Source organism: Pseudorca crassidens, chromosome 2 (assembly GCF_039906515.1).
Source record: "Pseudorca crassidens isolate mPseCra1 chromosome 2, mPseCra1.hap1, whole genome shotgun sequence".
NCBI lineage: Eukaryota > Metazoa > Chordata > Mammalia > Artiodactyla > Delphinidae > Pseudorca > Pseudorca crassidens.
This window is the reverse complement of record NC_090297.1, coordinates 116,221,166-116,248,113: the sequence shown is the minus strand read 5'-3', so window position 1 is coordinate 116,248,113 and position 26,948 is coordinate 116,221,166. Positions and strand designations below refer to the sequence as shown.

At 52.2% G+C, this 26,948-nt stretch overlaps 3 protein-coding genes across 9 annotated transcripts; all 3 read left to right on the top strand.

Moving 5' to 3' along the window:
- Window positions 1–69: 69 nt before the first annotated feature.
- Window positions 70–15,070, top strand: ARHGAP30 (Rho GTPase activating protein 30). 2 transcript variants are annotated; one of them, XM_067728360.1, is made up of 12 exons: window positions 70–713; window positions 5,718–5,820; window positions 7,596–7,740; window positions 8,590–8,672; window positions 8,843–8,950; window positions 9,669–9,796; window positions 10,282–10,453; window positions 10,533–10,636; window positions 10,715–10,792; window positions 11,063–11,464; window positions 12,311–12,405; window positions 12,669–15,070. In XM_067728360.1, exons 1-12 carry the CDS (start codon window positions 617–619, stop codon window positions 14,271–14,273), a joined length of 3,120 nt encoding a protein of 1,039 aa, XP_067584461.1. In that variant the 5' UTR covers window positions 70–616; the 3' UTR covers window positions 14,274–15,070. The 2 variants fall into 2 exon arrangements, with proteins under 2 accessions (XP_067584461.1, XP_067584460.1); XM_067728359.1 differs by having other exon boundaries at window positions 12,311–12,576.
- An 882-nt stretch (window positions 15,071–15,952) lies between these two features.
- Window positions 15,953–21,861, top strand: USF1 (upstream transcription factor 1). 5 transcript variants are annotated; one of them, XM_067728362.1, is made up of 12 exons: window positions 15,976–16,097; window positions 16,751–16,864; window positions 18,198–18,290; window positions 18,663–18,712; window positions 18,877–18,992; window positions 19,251–19,352; window positions 19,592–19,787; window positions 20,038–20,125; window positions 20,262–20,320; window positions 20,467–20,561; window positions 20,811–20,939; window positions 21,100–21,861. In XM_067728362.1, the coding sequence occupies exons 3-12, from the start codon at window positions 18,283–18,285 to the stop codon at window positions 21,187–21,189; spliced, it is 933 nt and encodes a 310-aa protein (XP_067584463.1). In that variant the 5' UTR covers window positions 15,976–16,097; window positions 16,751–16,864; window positions 18,198–18,282; the 3' UTR covers window positions 21,190–21,861. The 5 variants fall into 5 exon arrangements, with proteins under 5 accessions (XP_067584462.1, XP_067584466.1, XP_067584463.1 ...); XM_067728361.1 differs by lacking the exon at window positions 16,751–16,864 and having other exon boundaries at window positions 15,953–16,097; XM_067728365.1 differs by lacking the exons at window positions 16,751–16,864; window positions 21,100–21,861 and having other exon boundaries at window positions 15,953–16,097; window positions 20,467–20,611; window positions 20,811–20,941.
- A 263-nt stretch (window positions 21,862–22,124) lies between these two features.
- TSTD1 (thiosulfate sulfurtransferase like domain containing 1) lies at window positions 22,125–23,551 on the top strand. Of its 2 annotated transcripts, none has more exons than XM_067714110.1 (4): window positions 22,125–22,243; window positions 22,452–22,574; window positions 23,089–23,251; window positions 23,355–23,551. In XM_067714110.1, the coding sequence occupies exons 1-4, from the start codon at window positions 22,168–22,170 to the stop codon at window positions 23,404–23,406; spliced, it is 414 nt and encodes a 137-aa protein (XP_067570211.1). In that variant the 5' UTR covers window positions 22,125–22,167; the 3' UTR covers window positions 23,407–23,551. The 2 variants fall into 2 exon arrangements, with proteins under 2 accessions (XP_067570211.1, XP_067570207.1); XM_067714106.1 differs by having other exon boundaries at window positions 23,089–23,262.
- The last annotated feature ends 3,397 nt before the right edge of the window (window positions 23,552–26,948 follow it).

The window sequence follows — 26,948 nt, the reverse complement described above, 5'->3', positions numbered from 1 at the left end:
TGAGACTACAGGCCGGTCAGGGCCAAAGCCTGGCCGTCCTCCCTCCTGGGTATGCCTTGCACAGCCCTGTGTTGCTCTGCTCCTAGGCAAGTCTCGGGTCTCCACCTCAGACCCCAGAATTCTGGTCTCCGAGGGTGTCAGTCACCTGCTCACACCCCAGGCGCTACCACCCACCCCAGGGCTCTGACATCACCTCCTGTTGACCAATGAGTGGAGGCCCAGCAATGGGTGAGGATGTGAATGTCAGCTACCTCCCCCACCCCAGCTCTGTGGTTGCAAAGATGCTCTAACAGGAAGCGGGTTTAAGGAGCTGCACAGCTTCCTGCCCCCCAGGGCTGAGCAGGGCGAGAAGGGTGAGTGCCAGGCCCGGCCACGAGACACAACTTCTTGCCGGGGTCCTGGCAGCTTCCTCTTCCACAGCCACTTCCGTGTGGCCGGGGCCCCAGAGGCAGGAGCTGCTGCCCGTTGCCCAGGCCACCCTCCACCCCCAGTTCTGAGCCCTGCCCCTCTGGGGCCAGGCCAAGCCCAGAGGCTGGCTTGGGATCCCATGGGGGACTAGTAGGGCAAAGGTCTTAGGGGACAGAGGTGGCTGGGCCAGAGCCCTGGGGCTCCGGCCATGAAGTCTCGGCAGAAAGGGAAGAAGAAGGGCAGCTCGAAGGAGCGGGTGTTTGGGTGCGACCTGCAGGAGCACCTTCAGCACTCAGGCCAGGAGGGTAAGGAGGCCAGCCCGGAGCTGCTGTTGGGCGGAGGGGGAGGCGTGCAGCTTCTCCAGCCTGATCTAGGCTGAGGGTACAGAAGCAGCTTCCAGGAGCTCATGGAGAACGGGCAGTGGCTTGGGGTCACCCCCAGGCAGGGCAGGAAATGTGGCTCAGTGACTGCCTGGGGGTGAAGAGACTGGTGATGAGAATGGGGGCACCGAGGGAGCACTGAGAGGAGAGGAGGGAGAGACTGGAGACCCAGGAGAGGTAGAAGAAGCCGAGGTGAGGAGATGACAGCTGGGGGACAGGAGAGGAAGGCTGAAGGGACAGGGTCAGGAGATGAGTGGCTGAAGGGGCATGGATGGTCCTTAGGTCTCAATGAAAAAAGACAGGAGAAGGGCCCCTGGAGAGCCTGCGGATGGCACATGGGGAGCATGGGTGTTTCCTGGTTGGAGGAGACGAGGTTATGGGGCTCTGATCCCTCTGCAGCCTTGCTGGGCCACAGGTGAAGATGCAGGGTGGGGACGGTCCCCTCCCCCTGTCTCTCTGATTCTCCGGTTTTCCCTGTGCAAAGGAGAAACAGGTTCAAAGTGGAAGGTGAGGGGAGAAGCTGCTAAAATGGGAAGACCAGAACAGTAAGAGAGATGGCCTGAGGCCTGGTGTGAAGATGGGGGTAGAGGGTACAAAGGAGGATGGGGGTGAGGACTGTCTGTGGAAAAAATCCTCCCTGAGTTACCTTGGAGGACGCTTGGAAACGAGCAGGACCAGGGACAACATTGGCTCCCCACTGCGCTTGGTGTGCAGTAGACACTCAGAAACATTTCTTGATTTGATTTGGAATTGAACGCAGGTATCCTGATGGCCCAGCCCAGCTTGTTTTTTGGTACTTCGACCTCCTCCCAAAGAAGGGCATGATTTCTCCCCCCCTCCACCCCAATCTGTCATTTCCTCTTTGTTCTCTGCTCTGGGCTGCTGCTCCGTGTGCCTGCAGTGGAGGGAGGGTGATGGTGGTTCCCAGCTCATTTCCTGCTCTTAGCCCCGCCCCTGTGTCCCCAGACACCTCCTTCCCCTTTTCTCCTCCCCCAGAGGCCCCCATCCCACTGGCCTCAGTTAAGGGAAAGCCCAGGCCCCAAGGAAGGGTGTTAAACAGCCGAAGTGGCTTCTCTGTGCCTTTCTTTCTTTTCTAACAGGGCACAGCCCAGCTGCCAGTGTGGGGTTGACTCCTTTACGAGGGATGCCTCTTGAGAATGATGGCTCTTGGGTGAGGGCCACATGATTTAATTGGGGCTGATGTTCTTCCAGTTCTCTGCAAACCCTCAGTTCAGCATCCTCATCCTGGCGCTGTCCTTCCCTGTGGACCCCCTGCCAACCTCCTGTTGAAACACTGAACTCACAGCCAGCCCAGATCCCACTCCTGTATCCCTTCCTGGCCTCTGTCAGCATTCCCGGAAGGTGAGGGGCATGTTCTCTGGAAGGGATAGGCATCTGGCTGCTGGGTCCTGATCCTAGTGAATCCCAGAGAGAGAGAGAGAGAAGCCCCTCCTGCCCTTCACAAGAACCTCACCTGAGTCCAAGGGGGGAGGGGTATCTTGGGCACCAGAGCAGCAGTGGCAGCCTTCTCCCCTTCTCCCAGCTCCTTCCAGCATAGACAGGTAGAAAGTGGAAGGACAGAGAGAGGTCAGTGATGGCTTCTCTCTTTAAGCCAAGATCCAGCAAAAATGAAAGCCCAGGCCAGGACAGCTGTGTTTGTGGTTAACTCATCCTCCCTGATTATCCTGGTTTCCCCCATCCTTGCAGCTTCGCTCCATCTCAGCACCCTCTCTCAGCTCTTTGCCCTAGGTGGGTCTCTTCCTTCCCGAGCCCTTATATCAATTGAGTTCTTCCTTTTTCCTAGTATTTATCTCTTTGAGATCTCGTTCAGGTTTCTGATTCTCCCATTTCCTAAGCTTCAGGCCCTCCTCCCTGACCCACCCTTTGACTCTACCACCCCAACTATGTCTCTAACTTTTATCTCTGACCCCATTTCTCTTATCTCTGTCTCCTTGACTCCTCCATCCCTCTGATCCTCTTATCTCTTCCCCCATCTCCTTGACCCATTTCCTCTATGGCTCTGACTCCTTAGGCTCTCGAATGCCTTCTTTAAAGGTATGCCTTCGGGCTCCCCTGGTGGCACAGTGGCTGAGATTCTGCCTGCCGATGCAGGGGACACGGGTTCGTGCCCTGGTCCGGGAAGATCCCACATGCTGCGGAGCGGCTAGGCCCGTGGGCCTGTGCGTCCGGAGCCTGGCAATGGGAGAGGCCACAATAGTGAGAGGCCTGTGTACCGCAAAAAAAAAAAAAACAAAAAAAGGTATGCCTTCTTCAAAGGCCTCCCGTGGAGACTCAAAATCAACAGAGAAGGATGGGATGGAGAAGACCTGGACTGATTGTAGTTACTGTGAAAACAACCTGGGGTTTAGGTGACAGCCGACTATTTATGAGTCAACAGAGTGATGGCCGGAAGAGTTGGGGTAGCATCATTCACCCAAGAGTAGAGAAACAGCTTGAACCACGAGGGTCTGCCTCATCTCTGCATTCAGTGCTGGGAACCTGAGGTCAGGGGACCCCGGCAAATGGGCAGAGGTCCTGAAGGGATGGATGGTGAACTGTAGAGCCTGGACTAAGGTGAGGCAAGAGAGGTGACTAGGGTGCAAAATGTAAGGAAACTCTCACCCTCAGGGCCAGGCAAGTGAAGCCCTAGTGCTTCTTTCTTAAGGAGGCATTCACTCTCAAGATCGTGCATGTGCACAGTTGACACTTGCACAACCCTAAGAGTGAGTGCTTAAATTTTGCAGCCTTGATGCTGTCCTTGTCTCACCCAAATCCTGGCTCTGGGGTGCAGGAGGGTAAAGGGTGTGGACTCCGGGTCACATAAAGAGGGTTTAAAATAGTGTTTGATGGATTTATTGATTTTCTTCAGTCTGTATTTCTAACTTACTTAATTCCACAAAGAGCTTGAGATGGATGACTTCCAAAACCCAAAACTTTACAAAAAGAATAAATGACTGAAGGAATTGAGTTGAAGGGAAAACAGGAGGGGTAAAATCAGTACCTAGAAATGCATTTCAGGTGGTTCTATATGGTTCCAAGATATGGGCTCTGAGCTTCCTGGTAGTTAAAGAGGTAAACGTAATCAGGTATGAAATTCATAAAGCCCATAAGAAAAGAATAGGTGGCTTAGGAGGAGCACAGCTTTTTCTGACACTAACACATGACAGGAATTTCTCTGGTGAGTCTCAGTTAATTGGACTCAATGTTTTGTCTTAGGCAATATTCTCTATTAAAGCTCCAATTCATTGACTAATTCATTGAGTAATTTAATAAACATCTGTTGAGCGCCTGCTCTGTTTCAACACTGTGCTAGACGCTGGGGAGGATGTTACTACTTGTCAGAAGGTATAGATACAAAATACACCAATCATAACAAAGTACAATAAGTGCTATGGACAGATATAAACAAATGACCTTGGTAAGTGTAATACGGATGTAAGCAAAGGGTTCAGAATTGGAAGTGATGTCTGAAGTGTGTTTTGAGGAATGCACAGGGGCTCACCAGGCAGACACAGAGAGGAGGGCATTTCCAGGCAAGGGAAAACATGAGTGATAGTACCAAGGCTTGTTCAGGGGGTAGGAAAGTGCTGGATCATAGGATTTATTGGGGGAGCTGGCTGGAGCTAAGGCTGGAATGGCAGCTGGACCTGGTTTGTGAAAGGTCTCATACGGTATACCAGGTTGAGGAGTTTCTATTTTATTCTGTGTTTGTAAGCTAAGCATTGAAGATCGGGGTGGAGCAGAGTGTGTATGTAGCAAAGGATTTAAAGCATGGAGGTGCTTAAAAAAAAAAAAGTAAAGCATGGAAGTGCTTTAGAGAGGTAACTATGTGGCCTTGTGGAGATGAATTCAACACATGGTTTCTGAGGATTTCCCATGACTGAGACACCATGACAGATAAGGTGAGGAACGGCAGGATGGGTCACACTTAGATCTTGTCCTTGAGGAGCTTACGGTCTAGTAACTGGGAAGGGCTCCGAAGAAGGGAGAGAGAATACAGCTTTTTGCACTCTTGGGTTTGAATCCTGGCTCTAGCTGGATGATACTGCACACTCATTACTCCTATGATCCTCAGTTTTCATGTCTAATGCATAGTGCTTGGCATATCGGTGCTTCTCTCCTGAATTGACCTGTCTGAAGGTCTGTTGCAACTTCACGTACCTTCCTACGGCAGACCTAAGGTCCATGCATTCACTAACCAGAGGAGGTGCTTCACAATAATGCCCATCAGCTCTGTTCCATTTTGGTTGCAAGAGCTAATGTTCCTTTATCTTATGTAGGGTGTTATGTAAACGCACTTTCAAGACCAGTCCTTCACCCTGAGTCCTCTTCCAATCACATTGCTGTCCCTTAAAAATTTCTGTAATAGCAACTAGTAATTACAGAGAGAGAGAATTTCAGGTCAACAAAGGCAGAACTTTCTAACAGGAATGGGCAGTCTGGAGAGGCAGTGAGCTCCCCCTTACTGGGGGAGTTTATGCCGAGACTCTAGGCCCAATGGGCAGAGAGATTGTAATGGGTTGGCAGGCTGGAGCTGATGTCCTGCAAGAATCTTTCTGACAAGTTTTTGTTTTGTTTTGTTTTGTTTTTTTGTTGCGGTACGCGGACCTCTCACTGTTGTAGGCTCTCTCGTTGCGAAGCACAGGCTCCGGGCGTGCAGGCTCAGCGGCCATGGCTCACGGGCCTAGCCACTCCATGGCATGTGGGATCTTCCCGGACCGGGGCACGAACCTGTGTCCCCTGCATCGGCAGGCGGACTCTCAACCACTGCGCCACCAGGGAAGCCCCCTGACAAGTTTTTATTCCACGAGCTTTGCCTTCAGTCTCCCCAAGCCCCCTTCCCTGATGCATCCATTTCTCAGACCCCCTGTAGTCTCTGACCTCCCAGACCTTCTGATTTCTCTTTCTCTGCCCCATCTGTGTTCCCAGTGCCCCAGGTGCTAAGGAGCTGTGCAGAGTTTGTGGAGGAGTATGGAGTGGTGGATGGGATCTACCGCCTCTCAGGGGTCTCTTCCAACATCCAGAAGCTCCGGTGAGTCAGGCAGTGAGGGGAGAGCTCTGTGGCCAGGAGGCCAGGAATCACAGGGGTGAGGGGATGTGGGGAGAAGATAGATGATAGATACTGTCCAAGGGAGGAGCTCTAGTCTCCTCGGGAAAGGTTGACACCATGCCCCGCACTCCCCACAGGCTAGCCTGCACACACGCATGTGTGTGCGCACACGAATGTACACACACACACATGCACACACACACACACACCCCTCCCCTCCCACATGCACCCACCCAGCTTTAGAAACAAATTTAGATACAATTCACATGCCATAAAATTCACCATTTAAAAATGTGTAATTCAAAAAAAATGTATAATTCAGTGGTTTTTAGTACATTTACAAGGTTGTGCAACCAGCGCTGTCTAATTCCAGAGCATTTCATCAACCCCAAAAGAAACCCTATACCCATTTACCCATTAGCATCATTCCACACTGCCCTTCTCCCCCAGCCTCTGGCAACCGCTAGTCTACTTTCTGTCTCTATGGAGTTGCCTATTCTGGACATGTCACATAAGTGGAATCATATAATTGTACATTTCTGTGTCTGGCTTTTTTTACTTAGCATGTTTTCAGGGTTCATGCATATTGTTGCATGTACCAGTACTTCACTTCTTTTTAGGGCTGAATAGTATTCCATTGTGTGGCGTTATCACATTTGTTCACCCATTCATCCGTTGACGGCTACTTGCGTTGTTTCCACCTTTCGGCTGTTGTGATTAATGCTGCTATAAACATTTGTGTACAAGTATTTGTGTGGACATATGGTTTCAGTTCTCTTGAGTATATACCTAAGAGTGGAACTTCGGAGTCGTACGGTAACTCTATGTCCAAACTGTTTTCTATAGGAGTTGCATCATTTTACATTCCTACCAGCAATGTGTGAGGGTTCCAATTTCTCCACATCCCAGCCAACGCTTGTTACTGTGTGTCTTTTTGATTATAACCACCCTAATGTGTATGAGGTGATATTTCATCTATATTTGCATTTCCCTGATACCTAATTATGTCGAACACCTTCTGTGTGCTTATTAGCCATTTGTGTATCTTTGGAGAAATGTCTATTCAAATCTTTGCTCATTCAATAATTAGGTTATTTGTGTCTTTTGAGTTGTAAGAGTCCTTTATGTATTCTGGATATCAGATCCTTATTAAATCTATGATTTGCAAATATGTTCTCCCATTCTGTGCGTTGTCTTCATTTCCTTGATAGCATCTTTTGGTACACAACAGTTTGTAATTTTGATGTCAAATTTATCTATTTTTTTCTTTGGTTGCGTGTGCTTTTGGTGTCATATCCAAGGAACTGTTGCCTAATGCAAGGTCCTGAAGATTTACACTTACGTTTCCTTCTGAAAGTTACACTCCTCCATCTTTACACATACCCAGAAACACATATTTAGGCTCGTCCCCCCACTTCTACCGACTCCTACATACCCCTACATTGCTACTCACACCGACTCCACATCCTGATATGTACCCCTGTTCATGCATAGACCCATTTACCTATCCACTTACCCATCTCAACATCCACTCTGCACGTTGACAGATACAACGCCTTGTACTTGCTGCCTCACGTATATACACGCCCCAACCTCTTCCTTCCAAGATTCATACGTGTTGACCCTCGACCCTGCCTGGAGCTCATCTCTACAGCTCTACCTAGGTGAGGGTCCCTCAAATCATAGATTTAATGTAGGTGAGGGTCCCTACATTTCCTCAGACTGTCACCACTCCTGACCACTCTGCACCTCCCCAGGCAGGAGTTTGAGGCTGAGCGGAAGCCAGACCTGCGGCGAGATGTTTACCTTCAGGACATTCACTGCGTCTCCTCCCTGTGCAAGGCCTATTTCAGAGAGCTGCCAGACCCCCTGCTCACTTACCGGCTCTATGACAAGTTTGCTGTGAGTTGAGTGACAGCGGGGTGGGGGGAGAAGAGAAGGCTGAGGGTGACCTCTAGGGATCCTGCGTGACAGAGACCACATGAAAATGAAGAGCCCCGTCCCTTACAAATCTCCTAGCTCTGCTACCTCTGCTCTCCCCTGTCCCTCTGCTCTTCATTGTCTCTCCTTTCCCTGCAAACTGCACACCGTGCAGGGTGAGACTGGGGGAGAGTAGAGGTCAGAGAGAGAGCAGAAGCTGGAAAGCCCTTGGAAATCACCTAGACCGGAGCTTCCCTACGTTTAAGAGAATGAGAACCCTTTTAGGAAGTCAATTGTTTTTCAAGCGTGCCCTTCCATGAACTGTGATCGTGTGCTGAACATCTTTTGAATAAGAAAATACATGACAAAAGTGCTCTCTTGAATTGAGTAACACTTCTAAGTTAAGTTGCATTTTATTGAGCATGATATCATTTAGAGATCCTGAACACCAGGGCATGACATTCAGCCCATACAGGCCAGAATGGGTGGGCATGGGCCTTCCTGGACACCTTGAAGTCAACTCCATGGCCCCTGGGGCGCCCACAGGGTGGAACCTGATGTGTTCCAGAACCAGAGCCACTACTGATGAGGACGCTAAGGCAGAGAGTGGCTGTGAGTTGCTCAAGGTCACAAAGCTAGTAAGTGGCATAGCCAAGATTCATCTGCAGGTCCCGGGGCACCCAGATTCTACCGTCAGTGTGCTTTGAAGATTCAACCTGGGGGATGGAGTGGGGTACAGCACAGGCTGTTTCTGAGAGTTTGGCTCAGAACTCTGGGGAGGAAGCAGGGGCAGCGCTGGGTCAGTGACTCCTGCTCCTTGATTTCAACCAGGAGGCTGTGGCAGTGCAACTGGAACCTGAGCGCTTGGTCAAGATCCTAGAGGTGCTTCGAGAACTCCCTGTCCCAAACTACAGGTGTGTGGGCCTCCTCCCCACCCAGAGTCCCGACTCCCCCCGCTCAGCCCAGGCTCTTTGTCCACCTGGGGCCTTGACTGCTCACTTCTCCTCTTGCACCACCCCTCAATCCTGCCTCTGCCTGAGCGCTCCCTTTGTGAGCTCTACCCCACAACGCCCCCTTTCTGCAGGACCCTGGAGTTCCTCATGCGGCACCTGGTGCACATGGCCTCATTGAGTGCCCAGACCAACATGCACGCCCGCAACCTGGCCATTGTGTGGGCCCCCAACCTGCTGAGGTGGGTGCATGTGTGGGGATCCTGGCAGAGCCTAGCCCCTGGGAAGCTGCTCGAGGAGGGGGTGTGGCTGTGTGGGTGCACTGGAGAGGGGTGTCACCCAGTGAGAACAGGAAGTTTCAGGATCACATTGAGTGCGGTGGAGCTCACCCACGTGAGCCCCTTCTCTGAGCTTGAGTAAAGTCCCTAAGGACAGGGCCTTTGTGTTTTCTTTTTCTTTTTTGTCCACACTGAGGGGCATGAGGGATCTTAGTTCCCTGACCAAAGATCGAACCCGTGCCCCCTGCAGTGGAAGGACAGAGTCCTAACCACTGGACTGCCAGGGAATTCCCAGACCTTTGTGTTTTCTTACACTGCATCACTTAGCTCAGGGACTGGAGCAGGAAGGGGTTGGGGGGATCCTTGTCAAACGTTTGTTGAGCAAATGTCTTGGAGAAGTGGGTTGCACATCACTCCCTGTGGTGCAAGGCAGACTATGAGAAGTCCTGAGATTCGTTATACACAAGGCGCCCTGCAGAGGAGGTAGAGATTAATCCTGAGGAGGGTGTCCAAGAAGGCTTCCTGGAGGAAGTGGCCATTGGAGACTTGAATCATGCATGTAGATTAAGAGGTGGAGATGGGGTTAATGGCATTCAGGGGAAAGGGTGTAAGCTCTTTTTAGGGAGAATGCGAATGGGGAAGTGTGGTGGGGCTGGGGGAGAATAACTCCACACCTCCACAGGTCTAAGGACATAGAGGCCTCAGGCTTCAATGGGACAGCAGCATTCATGGAGGTGCGGGTGCAGTCCATTGTCGTCGAGTTCATCCTCACACATGTGGACCAGCTCTTTGAGGGTGCTGCTCTCTCTGGTCAGTGCCCTTCCAACTCACCAAATCACCATTCTCTGTCTGGGAGTCATGTCAGAGTTATAGAGAGCCTCCAAGATCATCTAGTTCAGTTTCCCTGCTTCGTGGATGACAGAACTGAGTCTCATAAAGTATTGTTGCTTATGGTCATGTGGAGAAGACCCTGCAGAGAGAATGGTGCCGTCAGGACTTGAGTAGGCCTCTTCTGCTCTCTGTCCAGGGCATAACTTGGCCTCTTAATCACCATCCATCCTGGTTCTCGAGGCTAGTGAAGGATCATTCCCACCCCCGGCCCACTGGGCCAATGTCCTGGGATCTCCTGGCCCCCTTTGTCCCTGAGGACTCCCTCTTGAGGAGCTAGACACAGAGGGTCTGCCTCCATGTATATCCCTAGCATGGTAGTTGGTGAGTGGGAGGGTGCAGTGAGGAGCTCCATACCCAAAGCCCTCTCTCTGTTCCTGGCTGGCCAATTCCTCTTCTTTTCCTAGGTGGTGAGGTGGAAAGTGGATGGCGATCACTTCCAGGGGTCCGGGTGTCAGGCAGCCCCGAGGACCTTATGCCCCGATCCCTGCCCTACCACCTGCCTAGCATCCTGCAGTCTGGTGATGGACCCCCACAGATGCGGCCTTATCACACTATCATAGAGATTGCAGAGCACAAGTAAGGCCTTCTTCCTGGGCCCTCCTCCCCTGCACTGGCCACCAGGCTCCAACTGCAGTGATTTCTCCATCCCCTCCAGGAGGAAGGGGTCTTTGAAAGTCAGGAAGTGGAGATCTATCTTCAATCTGGGTCGCTCTGGCCATGAGACCAAGCGTAAACTTCCACGGGGAGCTGAGGACAGGGGTAAGTCTGGGGAGATGTAGGGGGAGCTCTGCTGAGGGTGTGCCAGGCCCTGGCTCTACGCACATCCCTGTCTTGCAGAGGACAAATCCGATAAGGTGACTCTGCGGCCAGCCAAGAGCATGGACTCACTGAGTGCTGTGGCTGGGGTCAGTGATGGTGAGTATAGGTGTGCACTCTTGTGTGTGTGTCAGGGTGGGGCGAGGGTAGTGATGGCTAGTGACTGTACCTCCAGGGAGGGAAGGGGGTTCCTAAGTAGGTGTTGGTGGGGTGACGTCTGACCTGCTGACTGTAAGGTTTGCAGTAGCGGCTAAGGGAAGGTGGGCCTGGTGTATTCCAGGCTAGAGAAAACGGGGGCACTCTCTGGAGCCTTTCTGAGGTGTCCAGGCCCCTTGCAGAGGCTGTTGCCTACCTCTCTCTCCTCCACAGAGCCAGAGGGGCTGGTGGGACGCAGCAGTCCTCGGCCATGCCCACTGTTGCTGGCGAGCTTGGAGAATGATTCTGTGGAAGCAGCAGAGGGTGAACAGGAGCCCGAGGCAGAAGCACTGGCTGGCACGAGCTCTGAGCCCGGCACACCACGACCTGGGCGGTCAGCAATCCGTGCTGGGGGCAGCAGCCATGCAGAGCGCCGTGCTGGCGTCCACATCTCAGAGCCCTACGATGTCAACCTCCCACCACACATCAGTTCTATGCTCAACATATCCCCGAACATCATCTCTAACGTCTCCTTGGCCGGGTTTGCCCGTGGTCTTGAGTACCCCACCCTTCAGCCCCGGCCAAGCCCTGCCTCTGGCCCTGGCTCTGGCCCCGGCCTTGGCCCTGGTCCCCCAGGTGAGGATTCAAGGATTTCCCGGGGCTGGGAGAGGGGACTAGAACTCTAGGCTGAGGCTCCGATGCTGGGGATCTGCTCTGGGCTTTGGCAGGTTATCTTTAGCTGCCTCCCCGGATTCAAGATGGGGGGAATCCAGTAATATTATCAGGTTGTGTGAAATTCTTGCAGAGAGCATCTCTGGCAGCCTTAGATCACTGATATACCCAAGAACGGGGATCTGTGTCATATATATACAGCAGGGATTACTAAGTACAAAGTGGGAATATATCATAGATGATGGTAATGATAATAACATTAATACTAATAGCTAACATTTGTCGAGAGTTTATGATGTGCTTTGTTAAGGACTTTGAAGGCATTAGCTCATTTCATTTTCTCATAATGTTGACACAGGTATTGTTTTTATCCTTATATTACAGCAGTGGAACCTGAGACTTAGGTTACGCAATTTGGTAGGAGGTGGCAGAGCTGGGATTTGATCTTTGCTCTGACTCCAGTTCCTGAAGTGTCAATAATGAGAAGTACTGAGGCAGCACTAGGTACTGGGTAAGGATAAGGCCTACAGAGTTAAGTAGTCAATACCCTACATTATAGGGTTGTTTTATGGAGAAAATAAGATAATGCATTATAAAATGTATAGCACCGTGCTTGGCGCCCGGTAGGCGCTCAATAAAGGCGGCTCTAAGCCAATGGTTAGGGATATTGGTCTGAGAGGATCGGCCACATGGAGGATCTATGCTGGGAATGTTGGGCCCATACTGTAGCAATGCTAGGAAGACTCACATTGGAAAGGGTCAGGGCTGGTCTTGACCTTTGTATTCCTGGGACTACCTTTCTCCCAACAGATGAGAAGTTGGAGGCAAGTCCAGCCCCAGGTCCCCTGGCTGACTCAGGCCCAGCGGACATGACCCCTGCCCTGGAGGACTGCCTGTCCCAGGAGGTGCAGGATTCCTTCTCCTTCCTAGAGGACTCAAGCAGCTCAGAGCCCGAGTGGGTGGGGGTGGTGGATGGGGAGGTGGCCAAGGCAGGACCAGCAGGAGCAGCCTTCTCCCCTGGGGAGGACGACCCTGGGATGGGCTACCTGGAGGAGCTCCTGGGAGTTGGGCCTCAGGTAAGGAGGCGCTGTGCTGGGTTTGGGGGTGCTAAGGAATCCAGAGGGTGGACAGGGCCACCTGGTCCTGAGCCACGATGCTGTGCTTACAGGTGGAGGAGTTCTCTGTGGAGCCACCCCTGGATGACCTGTCTCTGGATGAGGCTCAGTTTGTCCTGGCCCCCAGCTGCTGTTCCCTGGACTCTCCTGGCTCCGGGCCTGAAGCAGAGGAGGAAAGTGGGGAGGAAGTCTTCCTGAGTGCCTATGATGACCTAAGTCCCCTTCTGGGGCCCAAACTCCCGACCTGGGAGGGTTCAGGCAGTCTAGAGGAAAAGGGAACAGGGTCTGGAAGACAGGAGGCTCCAGGACAGGCAGAGGGAGAACAGGTATTCTGGGAAGTTGAGGAGGGCAAGGAGGCTGAGCCTGGAATTAGACGGGACATCAGGGAGGAGGCTGAGGGGAGTCCAGAGAGTGGAGTGGAGGGTGGAGAGGCCAGTGAGGAAGGAGTGGAGGCTGAGGGAAGCCAAAAGGTGATTGACAGTTTGAGCGAAAGATGTGGGGAAGAGAGAGAGGAGACAGAGGCCAAGGGAGAGGAGTCCAAAGGTCAACAGGAGGATGAGAGTACAGAGGAAGCTAAGGGTGTGGAGGAAACAGGAGGGGAGCAGGGGAAGGAAAGAAAGACCGAGCGAGAAGAAGAGGAGGAAGGAGATGAAGCCCAGGGAGAAGCCGGGAGGGACCCAGAGGATGGGGCCCAGGAAAACCAAATTGCTGAAGAGAGCTGGGAAGTTGTACACAAACAAGAGGCTGAAGGAGGCAGAGAAGATGAGGTCAAAGGGCAGAGGGGGGAGGAGAACCAAGAGGCAAGAGAAGACCAAGGAGATGGTGAAGATAGCAGAATCCCAGAAGCAGCAGCTGAAGGAGGAGCAGGGAAGGTCAGCAAGGAACGGGAGTGTGGAGACGGAGAAGATGAGGGAGACCAGAGGGCTGGAGGTGACCATGTAGAAGAGGGCTCCCTCCCTGAAATGCCACACGTAGAGTCCCTGGAGGTTGACAGTGCCAAGGAGGGCAATGCCCAGCCCTCTGAGACAGAACACGCAGCCCCACAGCCACCCCGGCCAGAGGAGATGGATCCGGAGGGGCAGCCCAGTCCCCTTGGCTCAGCTGGTGGTGTGAGCATGCGCCTGGCTTCCACCCTGGTTCAGGTCCAACAGGTCCGCTCTGTGCCTGTGGTGCCCCCCAAACCACAGTTTGCCAAGATGCCCAGTGCAATGTGTGGCAAGATCCATGTGGCACCAGCAAACCCATGCCCAAGGCCTGGCCGGCTTGATGGAACTCCTGGGGAACGGGCCTGGGGGTCCCGAGCCTCCCGCTCCTCTTGGAGGAATGGGGGCAGTCTTTCCTTTGATGCTGCTGTGGCCCTGGCCCGGGACCGCCAGAGGACTGAAGCTCAGGCAGTTCGGCGGACCCAGACCTGTACTGGGGCTGGGGACTACAGCCTCATCCCCAAAACCTCCCCCTATAGCATGATCTCTGCCTATTGTCCTCGGCCCCTTAGCTGCCTGGAGCTCCCAGCTGAAGGCACAGAAGGGTCTGGACCCCGGAGTCGGTTTAGTCTGCCCCCGAGAGAACCCCAGCTCCCTGACCCCGTTGAGTCGCCCCAGCGCCGATCGTATGCATTTGAAACACAGGCTAACTCTGGGAAAGGTGAGGGACTGTGATTCGGACCAGAGCACAGGGCACAGGGGACAGTAGCTGTCTCCAGGGTCTCTCTGCTGTCTCTTCGGCAGCCTGAGCAGCTTTAGTGCCCAACTTTATAGGTTTTGGCCCTCCAGCTTCTCTTTATGACCGTGGAAGGCACGTCTTGGTCCGTTTACCTGAGGTTGTCTCAGACACAAAGCACTTATCCCTTACAAGATTGCAGAGAAAGTCACTGAGATCCGGTTCCCAGAGAGTGGGGTCACTGGCCAAAGGGAACAAAGAGTAGGCGGCAAACTTAACGATTTCTCAATGTGAAGAATGAAGGCAGAACTCCAGCCAAGTTCCGGCCCTCTTAGGCAATGAACTTGTCTTCATGGAAGTCCAGAGTACAGCCAGGGGTCAGGGCCAGATCAGAGCCTATTACATACAAACACTTTTAGAGTTACCCATCCTTGTTCTACTCTTGGGCCCTGGGACACCTCTTGCTCCTCTTAACTCCAGATTAGGAGGAAAATGTGCAGGAAACTTTGAATGCGGAGTATTTGTTGGAGGGACTGGCTCCCTTCCCAGCTCCCCCACCCTCTGCCTCCCTGCATCTCAAGGAAGAGAGGTCTTGTATAGATCTCTCTGGCCTCTCCTTTCTGCTTTGGAATAACTTCCTATTTTAGGGAAGGGGAATGACGTCACTCAGGCCCTGGGACTGCTCCCGACAGGCTGGGGCCACACGTCCCAAGGGGCAATGTCTCAGAATAAACGTTGTATTTTTACACATAAGTAGTGTGATGTCTCATTATTCTTATTAAAGTCTTGAGTGATACGTTTGGCCAAACGTTGTGTTTTTCTGTTTTTATTGTTTGGGCGCTCTTCGTCAGTTGTTGTCGTGAAGACCTGTAGCTAGAAACTAGAGCTGGGTTCATGGTGGTCAGGAAATGGGGAAGAGAAACTTATATTTACATAATGCTCATCATATGCCAGTAAAGGCTAGGTATTCTATGTGCACAGAATCTATGCTCTTGATTTTATTTGGTCCACCTAATAATTCTATAAGGTTGGTATTTGTAATCTCCATTTACAGATGAGGAAACCAATGTTAAGTCAAACGTTGCCAAAAGTCTCAGAACTAAGAAGTGGCAGAGGTTAGATCTGAGACCCGAGTTTGTCTGGCTTCAGGGTGTGAACTCTTCCTATCACACCACACTACTCCAAATCCATTAAGGGTAGGTCTTGACTGAAACGAATGGGAATCAAGATACCTCTCACAGAAACTCTGAGCCTCACAAAAACCATAAGCCTTGGGGGTCTTTGGGTGACCGCTAACGCTAATACAAATTCTATGTATGCCCAGGTATGTCCTAATCTCCAATAGAAAACTTAAATCTCCAATAGAAAACTTAAAAAAGATGTCCTTTGTTAAAGATGGCGCCTCCATCCGATGTCCCTCTCTTGATCTAAGCTGGCCTTTCTCACTCCCTTCTGGAACTAAAAAGGCACTGTCCAGCAGAAAAATGGTAGCACCAAGTTAGTCGTCCTTCTCCCGTTCTTGGACTAGGACGAAAGCGACTACGACTTCAGAGCCATTCTCCCGAGATCCCTGAGCATTGCTTCTTCCCCGCCCCAGCAACACCCACAACACGCCCCCATCCCAGCCCTCATCAAGATGGAGCGAACGGAAGTGGGGCGACTCAGAGGCTGAGTAGGCTGGGCGGGTCCAGAGACACACTTCCGCCCCTCACCAACATGGGCGCGGGCCGGCAGTGCGCATGATCAGCTGTCTTTGGAGATACCCCAGTCCGGAGAGGGAGAACACGGTTGGGGGAGATCGGCGGCTGAAGCTGCCTTGGCCGGTGAGTGCAGGACACGGCGGGAGTCTGGAGACTGGGTGCGCCGGCGAGGCAGAGCAGCCTCGATTTTGTTTCCGTTTTTTAGGTTCAGGAACTCCTGGGGCGGAAGCCTTTGTTTTGAGGGAGGGGGCCGTGCCTGTTTCGTTATCTCCCCTTTTTGTGGGCCGAACTCACTCCCCGCCCCCGGGCGCACAAGTCCCCGCCCTCCCGCGCTGCTATCCGCGAGCCGATGGGCCGGACACTGCGGGACCCGCTGAGCTCCCGGTGTCCTTTCCTACCTCTGCGGATCAGCGGAGGCTGGGGGTGAGCCCGGCCGGGCTGGCCAGGTCACCGCGCGGGCTCCTGGTCGCGCGCCTGGCCGGCGCTCAGCTGCTGAGCGCCTACTGGTTGGTGGGCTTGCAGGGAGACGCCGCATTCTCAGGCAAGGTCTAGGCGCCTGACTTCTTTGCGAACTTGATTCTTTTTCCCTTTGTGTCGAGGCTTAGGGCTCTTGCAGGGCCCTCGTTCCCTGAGCGTGCACGCCACAACATCCTAGCCCGCTTTCCGTGTCGCATACCCCTAATGCTCAGGAAATGCTTCCCGATGTCCAAATAAGATTTGAATAAGTAGCCTGATCCCGTTGCTGGGTGTCCTCAGAGGCTGCCTCTGTCTGACAGCTGTGGGCCATAGAGACGCCTCCTGTGCCCTGGCCTCTGTTTCATTGCTTCCTTCTGCTGTCAGCGCTGCAAGCCTCAGAGGGGCACTTCCTCCGCAGGTTTGAGGATGGAGAGGTAGGTGGTCTCGAAACTCTGGTGCTACTTCTCCCTTAGAGACTGGGATCTTCTTGCAGCGCTACTTCCTCCGGACACTTTCACTTTCAGTTCCTTTTTTTTTTTTTTTTTTTTGGTTAACACTGGATACAAGCTTTCCATGGCTAATTCGCTGAAGATAAAGGTCTGGGGGACCTTATGGGTAGAGAACTTACAAAAGTCTTACCCCTTTCCTGTCGGGATTATTTTATTGCTTTGTACAATGTAGCTGTTTTTTTCCTGGAGGCATCTGTCTGCTCAGCCCTTTGTTTTTCCTGCCCGCCTCCCCAGTCCGCGCCCCCCCGCCCCACGGGTGTCAACGGTCGTTAAGGCAGGCACCTCGTAGATGGATTCCTCCCCCATTGTCTCTTCTCTTTCCGAACCCCGAACCTGGAGTTTCGCCCCTTTTTGCTGAGGCTCAGTTGATTTGGAGTTGTCATGGCAACATTTTAGCAACTGTGTTGCTCTACAGGAAGGCTTGGTGAATAAAATTGTAGCAGCTTGAAGATGATACACTTGGGCTTTAGGGTCTTTAATGAATGACATAAAGCTGGACTCCCCAAAACAAGAGCCCTGTCAGTAGAAAGGGGCCCGAGGGCCAAGTCTGGTCTTTATGGTTCCGGAGGTTTTTCCAATGGGTTTCAGGTTTCCCTTTCCTAGATTTGAGGACGGGAATTTTTCGGCGTACAGTATGTGCCTGAGAGGCTGGAAGAAGCGTCAGCATCCATGGCCCTGTGTTTTTTTGTTTTTTTTTTTTCTTTTCTGGCGGTACACGGGCCTCTCACTGTTGTGGCCTCTCCCGTTGCGGACCACAGGCTCCGGACGCGCAGGCCCAGCGGCCATGGCTCACGGGCCCAGCCGCTCCGCGGCATGTGGGATCCTCCCGGACCGGGGCACGAACCCGTGTCCCCTGCATGGGCAGGCGGACTCTCAACCACTGCGCCACCAGGGAAGCCCGGCCCTGTGTTTTTTGATAGCTGTGGTCTAAACATGGCCCTTCCTAATCCTCATGTCATGGCAGATCGTAATAGCTTTAATAATAATCCATCCAGAAATACGTTGTTTCTCAGTCTTGCAGTATAATTATTCCCTCTCCATCAGGAGATGGAGTGATAATTGGAGAGACGCGGAGCACTATTTGTAGAGTTGTTTTTTCAATCACTGTAGCCAGCCCTCAGTATCAGAATGGAGAAAGCTGATTGTCGCCTGCAGATGACTGGTTTATGTTCCTGGATGTGTCTTCAGGGAGCCTAGGTTCTAGAAACAGGGGAGCTTTCAGTTTCCTAGACTCACTAGACTCCCTGATTCCTACCAGGACTTAGCACTCAGGCCTGTGAGGCAGGAGATACGAAGACTTCCAAAGAAGGACCAATTCCTCGGATGTGCCCCCTCACAGAGAGATGAAGGGGTGAGTGAAGAAGAGGTAGGGTCTGGGATGGGAGATGGGAGGCCTGGGAGAATGCAAAATGGCTAAGAGCACTGGCTCTGGAGTCGGGCAGACCTAGATTTAGGTCCCAGCTACATCACCCTGCTGTGTGATCTGGTTTCCAGTTTATAAAATGCAAGTAGTGCTACCTACTCATAGTGCTGTTCTTAGTATTGAGTAAGATATTGCCTGTTAAGTGCTTAGCTCAGTGCTAAGTAAATACTAGCTCTTGTTATTCTAACCTAACCTAGCACCTGTTGGGAATGCCAATGAGTTTGGGAGCCATATGTTACTGGCCAGTGAGCTTTTAATTCACTTCTTCCCTTATTCTTCCTCTTGTCCCTTCACAAACAGGCAGCAGAAAACAGCTGAAACGGAAGAGGGGACAGTGCAGATTCAGGAAGGTGAGTGGGAGAAACGGAACTGAGCTGAGACCAAGAGCCCATCGTGGCCTCTCCCCCTACCCCATGGGCCTATCACCTGTGCAAGCTACTTCTTTTAAATGACATGCAAGTGCAACAGAGGGAGAAAAGCAGTAACTCACAGACTTGTCCTTTTCCTAATTCAGGTGCAGTGGCAACTGGGGAGGACCCAACCAGTGTGGCTATCGCCAGCATCCAGTCAGCTGCCACTTTCCCTGACCCCAACGTCAAGTACGTCTTCCGAACTGAAAATGGGGGCCAGGTAAGGGAGGGGGCCAGGTGGCTGCAGGTGTTACCTGGGGTTGGGATTGAGGGAGGTAATTGAACCTGTCATGGGTAGAACCTGGTTTGGAGGATGAGGTGGAGATGTGGACTGTTTGGGGGGAAGGGGATGGGGGTCTCTGAAGGATTCTTGTTTGGGGGCCCTAACCAAGAGAAGCTTTATGAGGGACACTGGAATCCCTAGCACTTACTCTCTTATTCCCTCTTCCCCTCCTTCCCCTTTCCTCCCTGCCTCTAGGTGATGTACAGGGTGATCCAGGTGTCTGAGGGGCAGCTGGATGGCCAGACTGAGGGGACTGGCGCCATCAGTGGCTACCCTGCCACTCAATCCATGACCCAGGTACAGGGGTATGGGCTGCAGAGGGGACTAGAGCTCTGAGTAGTAACATGAAGAAGGGAACCAATAGGATAGGTGTGGCTAGGGATAGGGAAGCATCTAGGGCTGCCTTGACCCAAAGCACTAGACTCTCCCTTTCTGGATGTTTCTCCCTCCCTCCTCCCAAGGGATAGAAGCTGCAGAGTAGCTCATGGGAAGTATTTAACTGTCACTTGTCTCTGTTCTCTTGCTCCCCTTCCCAGGCTGTGATCCAGGGTGCGTTCACGAGTGATGATGCAGTTGACACAGAGGGGACAGCTGCTGAGACACACTATACTTACTTCCCCAGCACTGCAGTGGGAGATGGGGCAGGGGGTACCACATCGGGGAGTACAGCAGCTGTTGTTACCACCCAGGGCTCAGAGGCACTACTGGGGCAGGCGACCCCTCCTGGCACTGGTGAGATATTATGTGAGGATGCTGGCTGGAGGGGCTAGGATAGGCTGTGGGACATGGCTGGTGGGCAGTGGGCCTTTACTCATGATCCCTTAAATGATCACAAAGACGTGGGCAGGCAGTGAGTCTGGGGCTGCCCTTCCAGCAGGAGGCAGTATGTCCTTTTTAGAGGAGGGTCCCAAGGCCTTGGCCTTAGAGCTTGGTGAGGTTCCTAGGCCTATGTCCTGACAGGACCTACCGTGCATCTTCATAGGTCAGTTCTTTGTGATGATGTCACCACAAGAAGTGTTGCAAGGAGGAAGCCAGCGCTCTATTGCCCCCAGGACCCACCCTTATTCCCCGTGAGTAACCCGGTTTCTTTTCAGTTACCAGAAATGGTCTTGATTCCTTCCAGATTTGATGTAATTCCTCACCCCAAACTCCAGTCTCATTTTTTGACCCTCCCTTCACTCTGGCCACTCTGGGCTCTGTTGCTAGGAAGTCAGAAGCTCCCCGGACAACTCGGGATGAGAAACGCAGGGCTCAGCATAATGAAGGTAGGTATGATCTGCATCTGAAGCTTGGAGCTCTCTGGTGGGATTGGGGGATAGCTGTGATGTTGAGGGGAGAGGTTAGGTAATTTTACCCTGGGGCCTTTGGTGAGTTCTCCCTGAGCCACCTTGTCCTCTACTTTGCCCCACAGTGGAGCGCCGCCGCCGAGACAAGATTAACAACTGGATTGTACAGCTGTCCAAGATCATCCCAGACTGCTCCATGGAGAGCACCAAGTCTGGCCAGGTCATGGAAAGACCCTGGTAGTGGGCAAGATGCCTGAATTCTGTCTCCTGGTATTGTTTCCAGAAATGGTAGAGAGTGGGCACACATGGCAGTAGTCTTTTCCTATCTCTCTCTGAGGTTCCTGAATCCCTGGGAGATGTTATTTCACCATCCTTAAGGGAAAATGAGGTCCAAAGTGTAAACATGCTTTTGGAAAGCAAGCCAGGTATCTTATATCCTAGTCCTCATTTTGTTGGCTTTTTCTTACAGAGTAAAGGTGGAATTCTATCCAAAGCCTGTGATTATATCCAGGAACTTCGGCAGAGTAACCACAGGTTGTCTGAAGAACTGCAGGGGCTTGACCAGCTGCAGTTGGACAATGATGTGCTTCGACAGCAGGTCAGACCCCCGCACCCTCAGTATAGCTGTCCTCAGCCTCCCTAACCACTAACCCAGCTTGGGCCTCCTCCTCCTCACTGGTGGGTGTCCCGGTAAGTTCAGGGACTTGGCTGTGCCAACTTTTCTACCTATTTCCCTTACTGCCTCCTTCCCGTGGTAGGTGGAAGATCTTAAAAACAAGAATCTGCTGCTACGAGCTCAGTTGAGGCACCACGGAGTCGAGGTCGTCATCAAGAGTGATAGCAACTAATTCTGGGGATCCAGAGGCTTTGGGCCCTACAGCCCCTTTCAGAGAACTGCAGATAGCCCAGGAGCAACAGGCTAACCTCGTGCCCTTTCCTTCACTGCCCACTTCTGGCATGGGACTGGGGGGAGTTCAGAAGGCGTGTCTTTGAACTGAGGCCCTGTGATATAGCAGCCTGCAGTGGTGTGAAACACACACGTGGATGTGTACTGACCTCCTCGCCCAACCCCACCGTGCAGCCCCTGGGCCCTTGTGCTCCTCTTGCACAATGCATGTGCTGTCTCCATGCTGGACACTGGACACACTGAACTGGGGGGCTTGCCCTGTGCTTGCTTAGAGTGCCAGCAGAGGGTCTGCTGACAAGCAAAGCTCTGGCTTGCCCCAGGACACTGGCGCTTCCACTGGTTCTTCCTTTCCCTGGAGCTCAGATGTGCACCTGAGGACTCTGGGGAACAGGCTTCAGCAAGAAGTGGGGATAGGATGCTTAGCAGTGGCTGCTGCCCCAGGAAGAGGAGATTGGCCGGCAAGCAGCTAAGGCCTATGCAGAAGTCTCTGGAGCCAGGGAGAACAACAGGCAGGGCCCACTGGGGGCCTTACCCCCTTGTGGGGACGGTTTTTTTTTTCCCCCCTTTTCTTTCTTTCCTTTTTTTTTTTAAGATAAAATATTAAGAGCCACAACTGTCTCCGTTTTTTCTCCTTTTGCGGGCCCCAGGGCGGGAGGGAGGGGGCACATTGTGCTTTGACCAGTAAGGGTTGGGCCAAGGTTAGGGTGGGGTGCTGCTCCTGGACTCTGAGTCCTACTACCTGGGCCAGACCGGTGTGTCGTTGCCCGCCCACGCCCGGCAATCGCGAGGATTTCTCTAGCGGGCGTGTGTTAGGGCCACCGGGAACCGGTGCTGCAGGGGGCTGTGCGAGAGGCGGTGCCTTCGCTTCCGGTTCCGGTCTCGGCTTGGCTCCGGCTCCGGCTCTGGGAGGGCGGGGGAGATGCTGCGGGCGCCCAGGGGGCTGGCCGGGGCCGCATTCCTGAAACTCGCGTTTGCGGCGCGCACGATGACTGGAGGTACCTGCAGGGGAGACCTGGAATCTCGTATAGGCTGCGCGTGGAGACCCCCGGTGGAGGTGCACGCGGAGGGAGGCGCAAAGGGGCGTGGCGGAGGGCGTCCTCGCTCATCCCCCGCCGGGTAGGGGCGCGGCCAGGTGAGGGGGTGCCGCGGCAGCCGGGCCTTGCAGTCCTGCTCCCCTCAAGGCCCTCGTGCCCCCTGCCTCAGAGCCCACGGTCTTGCTCCCTGAACTCCGTTCGCTCCTGGCCTCGGGCCGGGCCCGGCTCATCGACGTGAGATCTCGGGAGGAGGCGGCAGCTGGCACCATCCCTGGAGCGCTCAACATCCCGGGTATGGGATTGAGAGGGGAAGCCCTGGTGGTGGAGTAGAGAGGCCGTCCAGGAGAGTCGCAGCCCATGGGACCTCACTTAGGATGGTGTGGGGAAGGCACTGGTTACGGGGCTCCAGTATTCCGGTAGCTCCCCAAACTTCCCTTAAGAAGGGTTGATTGGAGGCGGATCCTGGCCGCGGAACTGGCCCTTCAAGTTTGAGGGGATAACAGGCGACATGGAAGTGGCAGGCCAGCTTCTGTACACGCTCGATCTCCCCAAGGCTGAATGCCTGAGTTTGCCCGCTCCTCACAAACTAGGGAAGTGGCTTCCCTTCAAAGGTTGTGTGGCTGACTTCCTGTGCAGGTAGGCTGTATCTTGTCCTTGAGGTTGGGGGGTGGTGGTCACCGTGTGTTGTTTTGGGGCCCCCTGGAGATTTGTTCGACCGCAGGACCAGTCCTTCCAGGCCCAGCCTCAGAGCCTGAGGTTGCCAAACTGCCAGCTTTCCATTCTGTCCTCTCGACTCCTCCTGCCAGTGTCAGAGTTGGAAACTGCCCTGAAGATGGAGCCAGCTGCTTTCAAGGCTTTGTACTCCACCGAGAAACCAAAGCTGGAAGATGAGAACCTCATTTTCTTCTGTCAGAAGGGCAGGCGGGGCTTTCAGGCCACACAGTTGGCCCGGGGCCTTGGATACAAAGGGTATGGGGATGGTATGAATTGCTAGCTGGGGCGTGACTGGGGACTGCCTCCTGGGCACTGCCTCCTGGGCTTGTCCTTCCCTCACCTCTCTTTCTCTCCACAGGGCTCGGAACTACGAAGGGGCCTATAGTGAATGGTTCCAGAAGGAAGGTTAGGTAGAAGGTGGCTTATTGAATGCTCCCTCCACCCACCCATGGCCTCCTTCACTAAGAGTGATGAAGGGGCTGACTTGCTGGGTTGGGCAACTTCTTACAGTGCTGTGCACCAAAAGCAACAAATAAAGAGCAGTTCATTAAAGTATTGGAAGCAATTTGTCAGGTGGACTGAAAACAGTTCTAATCTTAATCTAGACTTCATTTCAGCCCTAGGTTCTTCTTCCAGCATTCATCTGCTCCTGCACCCTCACACACCAAAACCAAAACAAAAATGAAAACACCCAGCAGTTTGCTGAGAAACTATAATTCAGAACCACCTGGTAGTTTGTTTATTTTTTTATTGGCCGCGTTGGGTCTTGGCTGCTGCGCGCCGGCTTTTCTCTAGTTGCCACGAGTGGGGGCTACTCTTCGTTGTGGTGCGTGGGCTTCTTACTGCAGTGGCTTCTCTTGTTGCGGAGCACGGGATTTAGGCGCGTGAGCCCAGTAGTTGTGGCACATGGGCTTAGTAGCTCCGCGGCATGTGGGATCTTCCCGGACCAGGGCTCGAACCGGTGTCCCCTGCATTGGCAGGTGGATTCTTAACCACTGCACCACCAGGGAAGTCCCCACCCGGTAGTTAAAAAAAAAAAAAAAAGTCTTGGGCCCCATCTCAGATTTGGAGTCTCGGCAGTGGGACCTGGGCATTAGTGGTTTTACAAGCCCCTCAAATGATTCTGATGTGCAGTCAGGAGCCAGAACCACTGCTCTAGACCAGAGATCAGCAAACTATGGCCCCACTTGGTCTTGCTGCCATGACCATTGGCTTACATATTGTGTATGGCTACTTCTGGCTAAAATGGCAGAATAGTTGTAACAGAGACTGTATGTTCTTCGAAGCCTAACATTTTTACTATCTAGTCCTTTATAGAAAAAGTTTGCCCACGCTTGCTCTAGATCTTCAGGTCCCCAGCCCCAGCCTCACTTCTCTCAGACTTTGTCACTGGATTGAGAAAATGAAAGGGCTCTCCCAGGCAGTCGCGTGAAGGAATGGATGCCACTCTTAAATCCTACACTTCTGTCAAACACAGATTACAGGTATGAGGAGTTCCTCCTGTGCCAGCAGAAAGAGGTCCCAGTTTTTAGCAACACTGTTCTCTGATCCCACAGTGGATTTAACAAAATTTAACTGGTAAAAAAAGAAAAGAAAAAGCACATGTTTACTGAGATAAAATGCAACACTATACAGTAGGTATATAACTTCCCTCTAGCATAGTTCATGGTTTAAAGCAGCAGTCCCCAACCTTTTTGGCACTAGGGACTGGTTTCGTGGAAGACAGTTTTTCCACGGACCAGGGGCGGGGGTGAGATGATTTTGGGATAATTTACGCACATTACATTTATTGTGCACTTTGTTTCTATCATTGTTACATTGTAATATATAATGAAATAATTCTACAACTCACTATAATGCTGACAGGGGGCGGCGCTCAGGCGGTGATGCGAGTGACGGGGAGCAGCTGTAAATACAGATGATCTTCCCTCACTTTCTCGCCTGCCGTTCACCTCCTGCTGTGTGGCCTGGTTGCTAACAGGCCACGGACCGGTATTGGTCCGTGGCCCGGGGGTTGGGGACCGCTGGTTTAATGCATATGGTTCCAGACCTTCTAAATAAATATATATATTTTTTGCGGTACGTGGGCCTCTCACTGTTGTGGCCTCTCCCGTTGCGGAGCACAGGCTCCGGACGCGCAGGCTCAGCGGCCATGGCTCACGGGCCCAGCCGCTCCGTAGCATGTGGGATCTTCCCGGGCCCGGGCACGAACCCGTGTTCCCTGCATCGGCAGGTGGACTCTCAACCACTGTGCCACCAGGGAAGCCCCCCCTTCTAACTACTTTAATGGCAGAGTTTTGACTTCTTAAATTTGATTTACAAAAGTTTTATTCCTTTTTTTGTGGAAGAAAAGGTTGAATCAGAGATGGACCCAATTTTCTGATTTTTCAAGTTTCTGGAGAAATTCCTTCAGACATTTCCTGTATTCCTTGCCTTTCTCTCACCTTTTCCCCTTCTGCCTTTCGGGGGACTGAACCCAGCCCTCATACATCTTTTATCTCACAGTCTACACTGCACACTGTACAAAATCTTCCATTCGTCTGAGCTCTCCACCTCCTTTCACAGACCTATTTCACTCTCTCCCTGAAATAGTCACAATACTGTTAAAATACCGAGCTTAGATGGACATTGTTGGATCGGAGATGAAGTTGAAATATGTGAAAGAGTGTAGTCTAGGGTCTGGCAAATAATAGGTATCAGTTACTCTTTCCCCAAATACCCAAGTTCTTTTGGTTCTCAGACTAGTTGGGAAATTTTTCATGGGATCTAATTTCCTTCTTTGAGTCTTTTTTTTTTTTTTTTACATCTTTATTGGAGTATAATTGCTTTACAATGGTGTGTTAGTTTCTGCTTTTTAACAAAGTGAATCAGTTATACATATGTTCCCATATCTCTTCCCTCTTGCGTCTCCCTCCCTCCCACCCTCCCTATCCCACCCCTCCAGGTGGTCACAAAGCACCGAGCTGATCTCCCTGTGCCATGCGGCTGCTTCCCACTAGCTATCTACCTTACGTTTGGTAGTGTATATATGTCCATGCCTCTCTCTCGCTTTGTCACAGCTTCTCCTTCCCCTTCCCCATATCCTCAAGTCCATTCCCTCTTTGGGTCTTAACTTTCTTTTTTCCCTCCTCAAGTTTTGTAATTTGATTTCTTTTTTTATTGAGGCATAATTTACCTACAATAAAATGCACTGGTTTTTTGGTCACACGGCATGTGGGATATTAGTTCCCCGACCAGGGATTGAACCCATGCCCCTTGTAGTGGAAGCATAGAGTCCCAACCACTGCACCGCCAGAGAATTCCCTAAAATGCACTGTTCTTAAGTGTTCTGTTCATTGAGTTTTGACAATCGTATGCTTACAGGTAACAAGCATCTTAAGCAAGATACAGAACACCAAAATCCCCCAAATTTCTCTAGGGCGCTTTTCCAGTCAATTCCATCCCTAATCTCTTTCTAGGCAACCATTTTCTATCTTCTAACTAGAAAACTAGTTTTCTAGCTTCCTTCCTGGCCTGCTAACCTACACTACTTGCTTTCTTCAGTTTAGCTGATGAGGGTTAGAGAGGATCCTGGAAGTAAACTGAGCTGGCCCACTACATGACCACGCCCTCTGGCTTGATCATTGTTAAGAGAACATTCCTCTTTCTCCCTCATTGACTATATGGTTCATAATCTTGATAGGCTGTGCCAATCCATTACCTTGCCCTTTAACATTCTCTTTCCCTTTCCTCATAGCTAACTATTTCAGCAGGTGAGGCTGCAGAGCTAGAGCTTACCAGCTCTATGTCTTTCCCCTGCCTTCTCTCTTTCCATGCTACCTCAGACTCCTCTATTTCACCATATTTTATCTACCGTAGGTTTGTGTTGACTGTGTCATCATATCTAGTACATTATGTTTTTTGTTGTTTATCTCTCTCAGTTGATTGTGAACTCCTCAAAGGAAGAAACTGG